This window comes from Saimiri boliviensis, chromosome 7, assembly GCF_048565385.1.
Source record: "Saimiri boliviensis isolate mSaiBol1 chromosome 7, mSaiBol1.pri, whole genome shotgun sequence".
NCBI classification, from domain to species: Eukaryota; Metazoa; Chordata; class Mammalia; order Primates; family Cebidae; genus Saimiri; species Saimiri boliviensis.
The window spans coordinates 24,333,502-24,348,605 of record NC_133455.1 but is presented as its reverse complement, the minus strand read 5'-3'; the positions used below and the strand labels follow the sequence as shown (position 1 = coordinate 24,348,605).

The 15,104-nt window shown below is 47.8% G+C and overlaps 1 protein-coding gene across 1 annotated transcript in view; it reads right to left on the bottom strand.

Moving 5' to 3' along the window:
• Nucleotides 1–5,323: 5,323 nt before the first annotated feature.
• SVOP (SV2 related protein) overlaps nt 5,324–15,104 on the bottom strand; it is a 104,075-nt gene continuing 94,294 nt past the window's right edge. The window contains exons 14-16 of the mRNA XM_003932278.3: nt 14,519–14,600; nt 11,787–11,876; nt 5,324–9,361 (exon numbers count right to left, since the gene is read on the bottom strand). Of these exons, the coding sequence (XP_003932327.1) occupies nt 9,155–9,361; nt 11,787–11,876; nt 14,519–14,600 (379 nt within the window). The 3' untranslated portion in view covers nt 5,324–9,154. The remainder of the gene's footprint in view (nt 9,362–11,786; nt 11,877–14,518; nt 14,601–15,104) is intronic.

The following is a 15,104-nucleotide window of genomic DNA, read 5'->3' as shown; positions in this document are numbered from 1 at the left end:
TGTTGTAGGAGGTTATACATACAACGGGCGTGTGGAAGAGGCAGCGAGGTGAGGCATTGAACTAGTAACACGTGGTGCTTGTTCCACACCCAGGATTCCAAATGGCATCAGCTAGTCACTGAGTGGTCCCAGGGGCACCATGTAACCTTTGAGGAGGGGCCACTAGAGGGATCATCCTACAAGGAACCCCTTCCTAGAGAACTGTTTTAGTCCATTTCCTGTTGCTTATAACAGAACACCTGAAACTGGGGATTTTTTTTTGTTTTTATATACAGTGTCCTGCCTTAGCCTCCCGAGTAGCTGGGATTACAGGTGTGTACCACCACGCCCGGCTAATTTTTGTATTTCTGTTAGAGACGGGGTTTCATCATGTTGGCCAGGCTGGTCTAGAACTGATCTTGTGATCCGCCCACCTTGGCCTCCCAAAATGCTGGAATTACAGATGTGAGCCACCATGCCCAGCCTAGCGCTTCACTTTCAACTACCACACAACACTGAATCCAAATTGTGGGGAAGAGGGGAGTATGAGCTATGAAGGGATTGCTTGGGCCTCTTCCTGAACTCTCTCTGCAAACACATTGGAAGGGAACTAGCTCTCTCTTCCTCATATCCAGTGGGCCAAGATGAGAGGACTCTAACAAGGCTCCCTGGGCAGGGGCACTTCCCGGTGCGTGGAGTGAGACCCAGCATTTAGTTTTTGACCAAAGTGATTTCTTCACCTAACCTAAAATTCTGTAGGGCACGGGTCCCCAACCCCAGGCCGAGGACTGATAATGGTCTGTGGCCTGTTAGGAACTGGGCCACACAGCAGGGCGTGGGCGGTGGGTGAGCGAGCGATGAGCTCCGCCTCCTGTCAGATCAGCAGCGGCATTAGATTCTCATAGGAACCCGAACCCTATGTGAACTGTGCACGCGAGGGATCTAGGTTGCGTGCTCCTTATGAGAAATCTTTTTTTTTTTTTTTGAGACTGACTCTCGTTCTGTCACCCAGGCTGGGCGTGCTTACTGAAACCACCGCCTCCTGGGTCCAAGTGATTTTTCCTGCCTCAGTCTCCCAAGTAATTGGGATTACAGGGGCGTGCCAGCATGCCTGGCTAATTTTTTGTATTTTTAGTAGAGGCAGGGTTTTACCATGTTGGCCAGGCTGGTCTTGAACTTCCTGACCTCAAGTGATTCACCCACCTTGGCCTCCCAAAGTACTGGGATTACAGGCATGAGCCACCACCACGGCCCCTTATGAGAAATCTAACTAATGCCTGAACTACCACCACCCACTGCAGCACCCCATCTGTGGAAAAACTGTCTTCCATGAAACCAGTCCCTGGTGCCAGAAAGGTTGGGGACAGCTGCTCTAGGGAGAATGATCCATCCCTACCTGCCAGCCAAGGCTAGTTGTCAGTAGAAATCCTATAGGACTGAGTACACAGTGAACTCACAAAACTGTATGGGGCCAGGAGTCACCACATTCAGAACCAAAATGACCCTCTTCTTCTTTCTGCAAATGGTAAGAACCTCCTTGAAAATGTGTCCTAAAATTCAGAATAGAAGGATCATAGGGAAATCCTGCAACCCAGATAGTTCTGTAGATTTTGCAGTGTTTGATTTCTATACAGGAAGTCTTCACTTAATGTCATTGCTAAAAAAATTAGCCAGGTGTGGTGGTGCACACCTGTAATCCCAGCAACATGGGAGGCTGAGACACAAGAACTAATTGAACCCGAGAGTCGGAGGTTGCAGTGAGCCTTGACCGCGCTACTGCATTCCAGCCTGGGTGACAGAGCGAGGCTGTCTCCAAAAAAATAATTAAAATAAAATAAAAACACAAATAAATATCACATGCACATTTCTGGGGTGTGGGAGGAAATCAGGATACCTGGAGAACACCCATGCAGACGTGGAGAGAAGAGCAAACTCCACACAGACAGAGGCCCCTGCTGGAATTTTTTTTTCTCATCATGATTGTAACAAAACAATGGTTATCGGAGGATGTGTTATACTTTTCCTTTGCCTAACACTACGTCTGTCCTGAAGGCAATTTGCAACCAGATTTTCAGTGAGTTCTTAGCAGCTCGATGAATTCAGAAAAGGTGATTCTTTCCTCATTGAATTGTCTTGGCACCTTTGTGGAAAACTGGTTGACTACAGATGTATGGGTTTGGCCAGGCACAGTGGCTCATGCCTCTAATCCCAACACCGGGAGGCCGAGGCAGGCGGATCATTCGAGCTCAGGAATTCAAGACCACCCTGGGAAACATGGGGAAACCCTGTCTCTGCCAAAAATACAAAAAATTAGCCAGGCATGGTGATGCACACCAGTAGTCCCTGCTACTTGGGAGGCTGAGGTGGGAGCATCGCTGGAGCCCGGGAAGTCAAGGCTGCAGTGAGCTGTGATCTCACCACTGCACTCCAGCCTGGATGACAGAGTGAGATGCTGTCTCCATTATAAAAATAAAAATAAATGTATGGGCTTATTTTTGGACCCTATTCCATGGATCTATCTTATGCTAGTACCACACTTGATTCCCATAGCATTGTGGTATATTTTAAAATCAGGAAGTGTGAGTCCCCCAACTTTATTCCTCTTTTTCAAGATTTTTGTTTTGGCTTTTCTGGGTCCTTCTGATTTCTGTATGAGTTTAAAATCAGCTTGCCAGGCCAGGCATGGTGGCTCACGCCTGTAATCTCGGCACTTTGGGAGGCCAAGGCCGGCTGATCACTTGAGACCAGGAGTTCAAGACCAGCTAGAGTAACAAGACCAGCTGAGGCAATAAGACCAGCTGAGGCAACTCTACCAAAAATACACAAAAATTAGCTGGGCATGGTGGCACATGCATGTACTTCCAGCTACTCGGGAGGCTGAGGCAGGAGAATCGCTTGAACCCAAGAGGCAGAGGTTGCAGTAAGCTGAGGCTGTGCCACTGCACTCCAGCCTGGGTGACAGAGTAACACTCCATCTCAAAAACAAAAACAAAACAAAACAAAAAAACCAGCTTGTCAATTTCTGCAATAAAAATAAAAATGAAAATAAGCCAGCTGAGAGATTTTGACAGGAGTTGTGTTGAAACTATAGGTAAATTTAGAGAGTACGGACTGACATCTTAACAGTTTTGGGTCTTCTGACTCATGCGTATGAAATGTTTCTCCGTTTATTTAGATCTTCAATTTCTTTCAGCAATGTTTTGTAGTTTGTAGGTCTTATACTCCATTTGTTCAATTTATTCCTAAGTATTTTATTTGTTTTGATGCTATCGGGAGTGGAATTGTTTTCTTATTGATGAATTTAGAAAGCACTGTCTTCTCTGGCATCGTGAGGGTTGGGGAATTTTAATGGTTCGTCGTAGAATACTCTTGATGAATTGAGAATGATTATTGCCAGGCACCATGGCTCATTCCTGTAATCCCAGTTCCTTGGGAGGCTGATGCGGGAAGATCACTTGAGCCAAGGAGTTCGACACAAGCCTGGGCAACAGCATCTCAAAAAAGAGAGAATGATTATATGTGATGTATGTGGATATTCAAATATGGAATATAGTAAGGTACCACCAGTGACCAAAGTCTGGCTGAAATCCCTAAATCCTTGAGGAGTCAGAAGATGCTTCAGGATGCTCTAGAGCTCCAGAGTTGGCATCCCTTGGGTCTCCTATGACACTTTCTGTCAGCACCCATATTACACTGTATCACAATGTGTGCATGCATGTTCCCTAGTACACTGTGGGAGCCCAAAGATAAGGAAGATCTCATTCCCGCTTCCTCTTCCTTCTTCCTCCTCCTTTTCCTCTTCCTCTCCTCCTCCTCCTCCTCCTCCTTCTTCTTTCTTCTTCCCCTTTTTTGTGAACCAGAGTCTCACTCAGTCACCCAGGCTGGAGTGCAGTGGCACGATACAGCATCAACTTCCCAGGCTCAGGTGATTCTCCCACCTCAGCCTCCAAGTAGCTGGGACCACAGGAGCACACCACCTTTTTAGAGTCAGAGTTTTGCCACGTTGCCCAGGCTGGTCTCAAACTTCTGGGCTCAAGTGATCCTCCCATCTGCCCTCCCAAAGTGCTGGGATTACAGGGGTGAGCCACCAAGCTCAGCTTTCTTTTCTTTTTTATTTTTATTTTTTAAATTTTTTAAATTTTTTTAAAGACAGGGTTTCACCATGTTGGCCAGGCTGGTCTTGAACTCCTGACCTCAGGTGATCCACCTGCCTAGGCCTCCCAACGTGCTGGGATTACAGGCATGAGCCACCGCGCCCAGCCTTCTTTTTTTTAAATTTAAATTTTAATTTTTAAGAGACAGGGTCTCGCTATGTTGCCCAGGCTGGAGTGCAGTGGCTATTCACAGGCGCCATCCCACTACTGATCAGCACGGGAGTTTTGACCTGCTCCATTTCCGACCTGGGCCGGTTCACCCCTCCTTAGGCAACCTGGTGGTCCCCCGCTCCCGGGAGGTCACCATATTGATGCTGAACTTAGTGCGGACACGCGACCGGCATAGCACACTACAGCCCAGAACTCGTGGGCTCAAGCAATCCTCCCACCTCAGCCTCCTGAGTAGCTGGGACTACAGGCACGTGCCACTGTGCCCGGCAAGCCTTCTTCTTCTTCTTCTTCTTTTTTTTTTAAGAGATAGGGTCTCACCCCATCATTCAGGCCGAAATACAGTGGCATGATCAAATCTCACTGCAGCCTCAAACTCCTGGCCTCAAGTGATCCTCCCACATCAGCCTCCCCAAGTGCTGGGATTGCAGGCATGAGCCACTGCACCCAGCCAGGACTATGTTTTATGATTTTTTGCATCCTCAGTGTTGAATATCATGTCCAGTACACGCTGGATAGTCCATGCATACTGACCGCTTGCCGTGACATGATCTGTTTCTGATGAACAGACTTGAGAACAGGCATACCACAATTGTCTGTGCCACCCTGCTAAAGGGCAGGACAGTGCCACCACATCTACCTCCCCACCACTCCTTTACGACCCAACTGAATTGGACTAGGACTCTACCCAACACTAAACTGGGCCAATCAGCTTCCTTTCCTGAAGATTCAGAAGTGGGGCACTGAGCAGCTGAGTCAGGTGTGTTTGCAGAGCTGTTACAAGCCCACGGAAGCCCTGTGCATGATCATGCATACACAGCAGCCACGAGGAAACAGAAGGGAGCCAGTCTGCAGAAAAGGGCAGAAATGAGCGCCACAGATTCAGAGGGGCAGTGGTCTTGGGTCCTGGTGGTTCAGGGCCCAGCTCCCTGTTCCACAGAATGACACCAGGCTGTACTTTCTTGCTATGCAATCTCTCTAAACTGTCAGAAGCTACAAACCATCAGCTCATCAACCAAAGCTTCACTGCAGATGCATTTTATTGAACTCAAACGTCATTTGAACATTTTTGATCTAATACACTAATATTTGGAGATTTCACAGAAAAACCTAGACTCCTCTCTTAAACGTTGGAAGAGCCGGTCACACTGGACAGACAGTGGCACATCAGGTGGAAGGGAGTTGCAGCCACCCTCTGCAGACAGGGCTGGTGTTTCTCTCTCTGCTACAGTCCCTGCTCTTGTTCTTTATGCCTTTTCCATTTCACTGATTTGCATTGCCTGACGTTCTCCAGTAGGAAATTAACTACTGATCCCAGTCTTACAATAAAGCTTGATTTTTACATTTTAATTAGCCCGAGTAGAATTTATTCCTCTTGCAATGGAAACAGCGCTGATGAGGGCACTGCAGCCTACACAACCATGGCAGGCTCCTCTTCGCAACCATCGCCCATCCAACAGCCATTGCTATTATTCTTCTGTGCTAACAGAATCCCAGTTTTGTGTTCAAGAGGCTGTGGGCATCCATTAATACTGGCAGGCCCTTTCTTCCAGCCCTACAGCAGGATGCGTGCTAGGATCAGCACACCACCCTGGTCTGATCAATGAGAAGCAACGGTAAATCTGCTGGGGGACTTCCTTTTCTAACCAGAAGCAACAGACTCTTCTGAAAGAAAACCTTTTATGACTGCCCCTTTCCCATTCTATCTTCTTCAAAAATAAATATGACATCTGGCACAGGGCAGCCATTTTGTGACCATGAGGTTTCAAGCACAGAGTCAAATGGCCAACATGTAGAGGATGGTGAAAAGGAAAGTCAAAAAGAAGCTGTGTTCTTGATGATACTGTCGAGTGTTGAACCTTTCCTGATCTCTGCCTGGTTTTGGTTCTAATGGTTTAAACCACTATTGACTGGGATGACTGTTATTAGGTTGGTGCAAAAGTAATTGCATTTGGGAGACCGAGGTGGATGCATCACTTGAGGTCAGGAGTTTGAGAAACCCTGTCTCTACTAAAAATACAAAAATTAGCCAGGCATCAAGGCGGGCACCTGTAATCCCAGCTACTCAGGAGGCTGAGGTGAGAGAATCACTTAATCCTCAGAGGCGGAGTTGCAGTGAGCTGAGGCTTTGTCTCAAAAAAAAAGTAATTGTGGTTTTTGCCATTGAAAGTAATGGCAGGGGAGACTCTTGATCTCATCATTCAAGGCTTTCTATTGCTTAATATTATATTAAAAACAATGAATATCCATATCCATTTCAAAGTTAATTCCTAAGATACTGTTTCATGCCACTGGGAACACCACCAGGGTCAGTTACATGTTTTTGAGAATACTTGAGGAGAAAGACAGAAATATATAGCTCTGGCTACATTAAATATCTGCCACTTTCTTAGATCCTTCCTAACTCTGAAAGAAACATGGCATTTCCATTAACGAAAATAGGAGCTTTTTGAATAGGATTGTTCAAAATTAGATACAAATGTCTTTGGCTAAAGGTCTCGTGTATTCAGAGGTTTGGGTGCCTTTTGTGATAGCTCTTGTACCATTTGATAATATTGATTTTTTGAAAAGGGCAGGCTATTTAGAAGGCAAAGAGTTTTTAACTTTCATTTCTCATGTAGAGAAAGCCCTCAAGTGTAAACCCCTTTACCCCAGTCCCTGGGAAATATTCCTGCCCACCAAGCACTCTTCCCCCACCAGCCCCCAGCTCACTGGGTTATTCTAGGGTGAGGGAGCAGACACGATCATCCAGCAGCATCTGACCAGCCGGAAGGCAAAAGAGACAAGCAACAGTTCTGTGTTACCCAGGAGAGCTCAGCTGTCCAGAAGTAATGAGAGTTACAGCCACACATGGTTCAAGGAAATGTGGTTGTCAGAGAGAGGCAGGGATCTGCCAAGCCACCTCCTCTCCAACTGCCTGGGCTGAGGGGGCTGCAATCCATATTTTAAAGACACAGTATTGTTTGCAGTTGATCTAGAACTTGAGCTTGAAGAAGTCCCCATCATGACCTGCACACCATTAGAAGAAAGCATTGTTTCCAACAGGCTCAGCCACAATGTTGGCAGTCAATGGTACATCTTTCCCCATTGTTGTAAAGGAGATGATCATACCAAAGCATTGAGATGATTTCCGATGAACAAAGGTAGCTAGGCCGTTAGGCTGGACTGTCACTAGGACGTGATGACAGTGAATAAACTTAGACTCTTGCGATGTCCATCACTGACATGTTTTAATAGGAGATGAACGCACACATTGGCTTCCTTGCAACGTCTACTTCAAGCAGTAGGTCAGTCGGCTCTGGCCTTTGATGGGATCTGCCAGCTCCCTCCCTCCTTGTCTAGGTCCCCTGCCTTCACCATGGGCAAAAAAGGCTTCAGTAAACCAAATCCCGGAAGTGATGTTGCCTGCAGAGACCAACTCAAAACCCAGTTGGCTTCCCTCCCCTTCCTTTGAAAACATACACGTTTCACACACCTGAGTCCTCCCGCCCCTCTCCATTCCATGCCAGGCTCCATGACTGGAACCCCAGGGGCTGCCTTTGTGTAATGACCAAGAAGGCCCTGGACAGAGGAGCAGCTTTGCATTCCCATGGGACAAGATGGTGGGCGTAGCATCCTTTTGGTTTCTCTGCCCATTCAGCCATCTACACAGAACCCAAAGCCCTGGCTTTTGGATTTTGTGCCTGGAACCTGAGTAAACTTTTTCCCATCAAGAGTCACCATTCAGGCCGGGTGTGGTGGCTCACGCCTGTAATCCCAGAACTTTGGGAGGCCGAGGTGGGCAGATCACTTGAGGTCAGGAGTTCAAGACCAGCCTGGCCAACGTGGTGAAACCCCGCCTCTATGAAAAATACAAAAATTAGCCGGGCATGGTGGTGGGCACCTGTAATCTCAGCTACTCGGGAGGCTGAGGCAGGAGAATTGCTTGAACCCGGGAGGCAGAGGTTGCATTGAGCCAAGATCGTGCAACTGCACTCCAGCCTGGGTGACAGAGCAAGACTCTGTCTCAAAAAAAAAAAAAAAGTCACTATTCAGCCTGACCAAGGAGGGGGTCAGGAAAGAATCCCAACCATGGCCTTGGCTGCTTCAGAAGGGGAGGCCCGTGCTCTGACTTGAGCTTGATTCACTTTCCTTTGACCTCAGTCCTCAGTTCCCAGGGGGTAACAGCTTCCTGAGGCTGTCACCCGGTACAAGTCCAGCTGTCCCCAGGGACACATCTGGATCCCTTGGTGCCAACAACGGCAACTCCAGAGGGGCCTGGGTGGGGGCAGGTGGCTCCAGTTTGAATGCACAATGTCCATCTGCCAGAGAATCCACTGGTCAGGCTCTAGGGAGGCAAACAGAGGGGGGCCCTGCCAGGAAATAGCTGCTGAGACCACGCCTAGATCACCTGCAACTTCAAAGAAGAAAGCCTGGGGCTGTGGGTGTGGGAGAAACCTACTGAACAGGTCCGGTGGGTGGGTGGCAGGTGTCACATGGGCCTGGGCCTGGACGGTATCTACAGAGAGATCTTTTGGTTGTTCACCGAGGGTGTGGCCGGGTGACTCTGGATGGTGTCCGATTAGTTGCTGGCATCACCAGACCCTCCTAATATGGGTAGTTTCCCCATGCAGATCCACAGGTTATGAACAAACCTTTCTCCACATATACAGAAAACTCCCTAGAGCCAATACCGCCCCATCCCTGGGTGGACCTCAATGAATATGAGCAAGCTGAGTCAAGACACAAAACCCTGTTGGTCCAGGTCATACTCTTGGGTGAGTTCTTGATGTTGGCAATCAGTGCCCCAGTTGGGGCCCGCCAGCCCCCTGAGCTCTGCAGCCTCAAAGACCAGCTCAGTCCCCCATCAGTCACTATTCCTGAGAGCCAGAGTTCGACCTGGTGACACCTGCACCGTGCATTCCTCGGCCGACCATCTCCTGGCCCCACTCCCGGTGGCTGGACTCCTGTAGTCCTCGGCCTTTGGTCTCGATGGGCAAAAAGCAGGAGGCCAGGGCAGCCAGGAGGCAGCAGCCACTGTAAACCGCCAGAGTCAGGTACACAGAGGATTCCAGCATCACCTGGGGAAGGAGACACAGGTTGGTGAAAGCATCCCTTCTGAAGCACAGACATCACCAACCACTGAACAGTACTGGTAACATCAGGCCCCCTCGTGATATCTGGTTACTAAAAAGAATCTGGTGATTCCCTCCTCTCCCACTTTGTCCCTCTCTCTCCATGTGACATGACTGCCCCTGCTTTGCCTTCCTCCACGAGTAAAAGCTCCCTGAGGCCTCACCAGAAGCCAAGCAGATGCTGGTGCATGCTTGTACAGCCTATAGAATTGTGAGTCAAATAAATCTTGTTTCTCTATAAATTACTTGGTCTCATGTATTCCTTTAAAGCGACACAAAGCAGACCAACACAGATGCCATGCCACAGCCCTATGAGCCAAGTACTTCATCCCCATTTTGCAAAGGAGAAAATTGAGGCTCAACGAGGATAAGTGGTTCCTACCCAAGTTCATATAGATAATAAGGATGGGGCTGGGATTTGAACTGGGGTCTGCTAAGCTTGAGTCTGGGCGCCTTATAACTCTGCTCTCCTCTGGGACAGTGCAGTGCCTGTGCCAGCTTCCTAGTTTTCGGCACATGGCACATGGCAGAGCTGAGTCCCATTTTCTCTCTCTCTCTTTTTTTTTTTTTGATATGGAGTCTCACTCTGTTGCCCACGCTGGAGTGCGGTGGTGTGTCTATGCTCACTGCAATCTCCACCTCCTGGGTTCAAGTAATTCTTCTGTCTCAGCCTCCTGAGTAGCTGGGACTACAGGTGCATGCCACCACGTCCGGCTAATTGTTTTGTATTTTTTGTAAAGAGAGGGTCTCGCCATGTTGGCCGGCCTGGTCTCCCATTCCTGACCTCAAATCATCTGCCTGTTTCGGCCTCCCAAAGTGCTGGGATTCCAGGTGTGAACCATCGTGCCCAGCCCATTTTTTCATTTGCCAAATGGGCATAGAGTGGTGTCACTTCCTAATGAGAAGACTCTTGAGGACACCTGGCACCATGCAGGCACATGGTGAACTCTCAACCAATATCAGTCAGGACTGCCATACAATGGCCAAAACCAAAGTAGAACAGAAACACTTGGCTAAACATGTCTTTGAATTCTATTTCTTTGAAATATTCAGACTTGGCAAATCTGCAGAAAGCAGATGGGTGGTTGCCAGGAGCTTGGGGGAGGTGGGGAATGAGAAATGACTGCTCAGTGGGTCCAGGGGCTTATTTTGGGGTGATCAGAAGGTTTTGGAACGACATAGAAGCGGTGGTTGTCCAAAGCTGTGAATGTGCTGAATGCCACTGAATTGTTCCCTTTAAGACGGGTAATTTTGTTATGTGACATTTATCTCAATAAGAAAGTGATGCAAACAGAAGAAAAACTAGATATTCAAAAAGCAAAGACTTACTAAGATCCCTAGATAGAAATGCTTCATGATACATGAAGAGTTGCAGAATTCTGCACTGACGTCTAATGATCTGATTCAAAAGGCAGGAACAGGCATATTTGTCTTCCACTAAATCATGTTGGCCTGCTTGTTTTCTTTCCTTTTTTTTTTTTCTTTTTCAGGGTCTCACTCCATCGTCCAGGCTGGAGTGTGGTGGCACAATCTCAGCTCACCGCAGCCTCTGCCTCCTGGGTTTGAGCGATTTTTGTGCCTCAGCCGGAATTACAGGCACCTGCCACCACACCTGGCTAATCCTTGTATTTTTAGTAGAGATGGGGGTTTCACCATGTTGGCCAGGCTGGTCTCGAACTCCTGACCTGAAGGGATCCACCCGCCTCAGTCTCCTAAAGTGTTGGGATTACAGGCGTGAGCCAGACAGTACCCAACCCTTCTTTCCTTTAGTTAAAAAAAAAAAAAATTCCGCTTTTGTCACAGGTTAGTGGGTCCACTGCAGGTTTGTTACATGGATATATTGCATGATGCTGAAGTTTGGGGTAAAAATGACCCCATCACCCAGGTAGGGAGCACAATACCCAATAGGTGGTTTTTTCAGCCCATGCCTCCCACCCTTCCTCCCCAGCCTAGAGGTCCCAGTGTCCACTACTCCCACTTTTATGTCTATATGTATTCAATGCTTAGCTCCCAGAGAACATGCGGTATTTGGTTTTCTGCTCTTGCATTAATTCGCTTACCATGGCCCACTGGTTTTCATCCAAACTGTTTTTAAGCAAATCATAAAGCAGCCCAAGGATCTGCTCCACAGGGAAGACCTGGTTTGACTTCTGGATTGTCTACTTTCCACTGCATGACCGTGGGCATGTCATTTTATCCCCTGAGCCTCTGTCTTCTCACCTGCAGGCAATATTTCCTCTGTCCCCAGGTGTGCTGTTAGGATAGAATGAGCTAATGCACCCCAAGGGCTCTGCAGACGGTCAGCATGTAGTAACTGCTGGCTGTGCGTTTTGTCACCCCCCACCTCTCTGTATTTGGGGGCAGCACCTACCTGGGCAATGAACGGAGTGATGAGAGCACCCACTCTTGCCATGCCACTGCAGGTGCCCAGGCCGAGGGCCCGTGTTGCCGTGGGGTAGACCTGAAACACCGGGGACAGATGTGGGCGTGGGGACATGCAGGTTCCTCCCTCTGCTCCAGCTCCAGGCTGATGGGACCAACACCAGGGGCAGCCCGGAGTCAGGGCAAATCCCTTTTGTATTGGTTATGCCCTTAAGGGACAGGGATCCTCGCCCCAAAGGGAATGGGAGGTTCAACTCAGAACTAGGGCAAGAGGCAAAGCTGTGGGTGAGAACCCAGGAAAGGGATCTTCCCTATCCGAGGGTGGGACTCCCCAAAGACTCTTCCACCAGGAACTGCCACACGTTCAGAACTCAGATGTCGCCCTCTACCTTCTTTTCACGAGTTCACCTTGAAGCCTGGGTCATGGGCTTTCAAGGAATTTCATAAAGAGAGATGGAAATGTTTACAGTCTCTCAGTTTGCACCCAGTAGGGTCCACGTGCCTCGTTCTCCCCTAGGCAAAGTGAGAAGGGATTGTGTATCTTCCAGGCCAAGGTCATTAAGAAGGGTGCATTTTCGCCTCTCCCCTCCCCTGTCTTCTGGCTGGGAGGAGGACTCCATGGCCCTAAGGCAGGGCTTCTCAGCCTGGGCACTACAGATGCTTTGGGGTGGCTCATTCTTTGTCATGGCGGGGAGGGTCTGCTGTGCACTGTGGGATGTTTAGCAGCAACCTTGGCCTCTACCCTCAAGATACCAGTAGCACTTCTGCGTCCCCCTGCTACCTTATAACAATCCAGAATATTCCCAGGCATTGCCAAACGTCCCCTGGGGTAAGATCCCTGGATAAGAAAGGCACAGGGTGTGAGGAGCCTGGGTCCCCAGATCACTGGAGGAGGAAAGCTGTCCCCTAACCTAGACCACCCATATTGGACTCTTATTTTATTTTATTTTATTTTTTTTTTTTGAGACGGAGTTTCGCTCTTGTTACCCAGGCTGGAGTGCAATGGCGTGATCTCGGCTCACCGCAACCTCCGCCTCCTGGGTTCAGGCAATTCTCCTGCCTCAGCTTCCTGAGTAGCTGGGATTACAGGCACGCGCCACCATGCCCAGCTAATTTTTGTATTTTTAGTAGAGACGGGGTTTCACTATGTTGACCAGATGGTCTTGATCTCTTGACCTCGTGATCCACCTGCCTTGGCCTCCCAAAGTGCTGGGATTACAGGCTTGAGCCACCGCGCCCGGCATGGACTCTTATTTTATAGTATTTTATTCGCTTATTCATTTGAGACAGGGTCTCACTCTGTCATTCAGGCTGGAGTGCAGTGGCACAATCATGGCTCACCGCAACCTCTATTTCCCTCCCTGGGGTCAGGTGATCCTCCCACCGCAGCCCCACCCTGAGTAGCTAGGACAACAGGCATGTGCCACCATTCCCAGCGAATTTTTGTAGTTTTTGTAAAGATAGGGTTTCACTATGTTGCCCAGGTTGGTCGTGAACTCCTGAGCTCAAGCGATCTGCCTGCCTTGACCTCCCAAAGTGCTGGGTTTACAGAGGCGTGAACCACTGTGCCTGGCCTGACCGCTTTTATAAGCGACATGCTGCTCTTGTGTCAAAACACTCCACTTTGGGAGTTCTCCATTACATTAGCTGGCATGTTTCTAATAAATGAAATGCTCAGTGCAGAAAGCTTGCAAAGAATAAAAACATAAAGAGGAAAATATACAACTCATTCAGGATCGCAACACTCAAGAGATTTGTCACATTTTGATGTATATTCCTCTAGTTTTTTCTGTGGCTATCTATAGTACATGCATCTTCATTCACTTACTTATTCAGGACATATTTTTTGAGTGCATACCATATGCATTTATACATATTTCAATTCACCCAATTACATAAACAATATAGAAAAATATTCTCTTTGTAAAAAATCAAAATACCTAAATTCTTTCATGATCCACTCTCTCTGCCAGGAAAATTCTCCCCCTAGAACCCTACTATTAGGGATATCTTTGGAATGTGTATTCCCAGATATGTTAAAAAATATACATATGGAAATAGCATTTTAAAAATACATAAATGGTATCATATAATATATATTATTCTGCAATTTGCCTTTTCCATTCAGTAGTGTGTCTTAAAATCCTATCCACATCAATACATAGACATCTACCTCATTTTTTTTTTTTTTTTTTTTTTTTTACAGGGTCTTGCTCTATTGTGCAGCCTGGAGTGCAGTGGCGTAATCATGGCTCACTGCAGCCTTCACCTCCTGGGCTTAAGTGATCCTACTGCCTCAACCTTCAGAGTAGTTGGAACTACAGATATGCACCACCACAGTCTGGCTAATTTCTATTTTATTTTTTTAGAGAGAGGGTCTTCCTACGTTGCTCAGGCTGGTCTCGAACTTCCAGGTCTAAGTGATCCTCCCGCCTTGACCTCCCAAAATGCTGGGATTACAAGCGTGATTACTTATTCAGGGCATACTTTTTGAGTGCATACCATATGCATTTATATATAATATTTCAATTCACGCAATTACATAAACAATACAGAAATATATTTTCTTTGTAAAAGATCAGAATACTTAAATTCTCTCATGATCCACTCCCTCTGCAAGAGCCACCTCATTCGTTTCAATGGTTTCTGGAAGCAGAGCATCCCCCAAGCCACTTTCTCCCCACCGCCCGCTCCCAAGCAGCTCTCAGACACCCCTCCTACCTCAGGTGTGTAAACATATGCCGCTTGAAAGCCTCCAGAAATAAACGCTCTTGCAATGAAGAGTAACAGAGTGAGCACATTTCTAGGGGAGGAGGATAAAGACAGATAATGACATCTTTTTCTGTCTGCTTGTTTCAGCCTAGTCTTATCTTCCCAGGCAGTATTAACGCCCTTGCAATTGGCAAAGGTTACCCCTCCCCAACGCTCATTGATACAGGCATGTAGGCATACATATTTCAGTACCATCTTGACAGGCATGCTTTTACAAGTTCATCATTCTCCAAAGTACCCGGCTGAGAGAAGAAAACATCTGTGGCGCCCAGGATGGGTGCAAGATTAGGAAGAAGTATATATAAATAATGGAAAGCTCAGACAAGAACTTGGCTGAAGGTGCAGCAGGAACTGTGCCAGGGGCCAGTTGAGCTGGGGGAAGTAAACCACTATTCAGTATTCTTAGGATAATTCAGATTCCAACCCTCTGTCCCATTGTTCCCACAAATGTCCCAGAACACCAACATTTCAGGGTTGAAGCTACATCTCCCAAGTTTCCTCAGGCCAGGAGGTGGCCCACAGATTCCTCACCGGG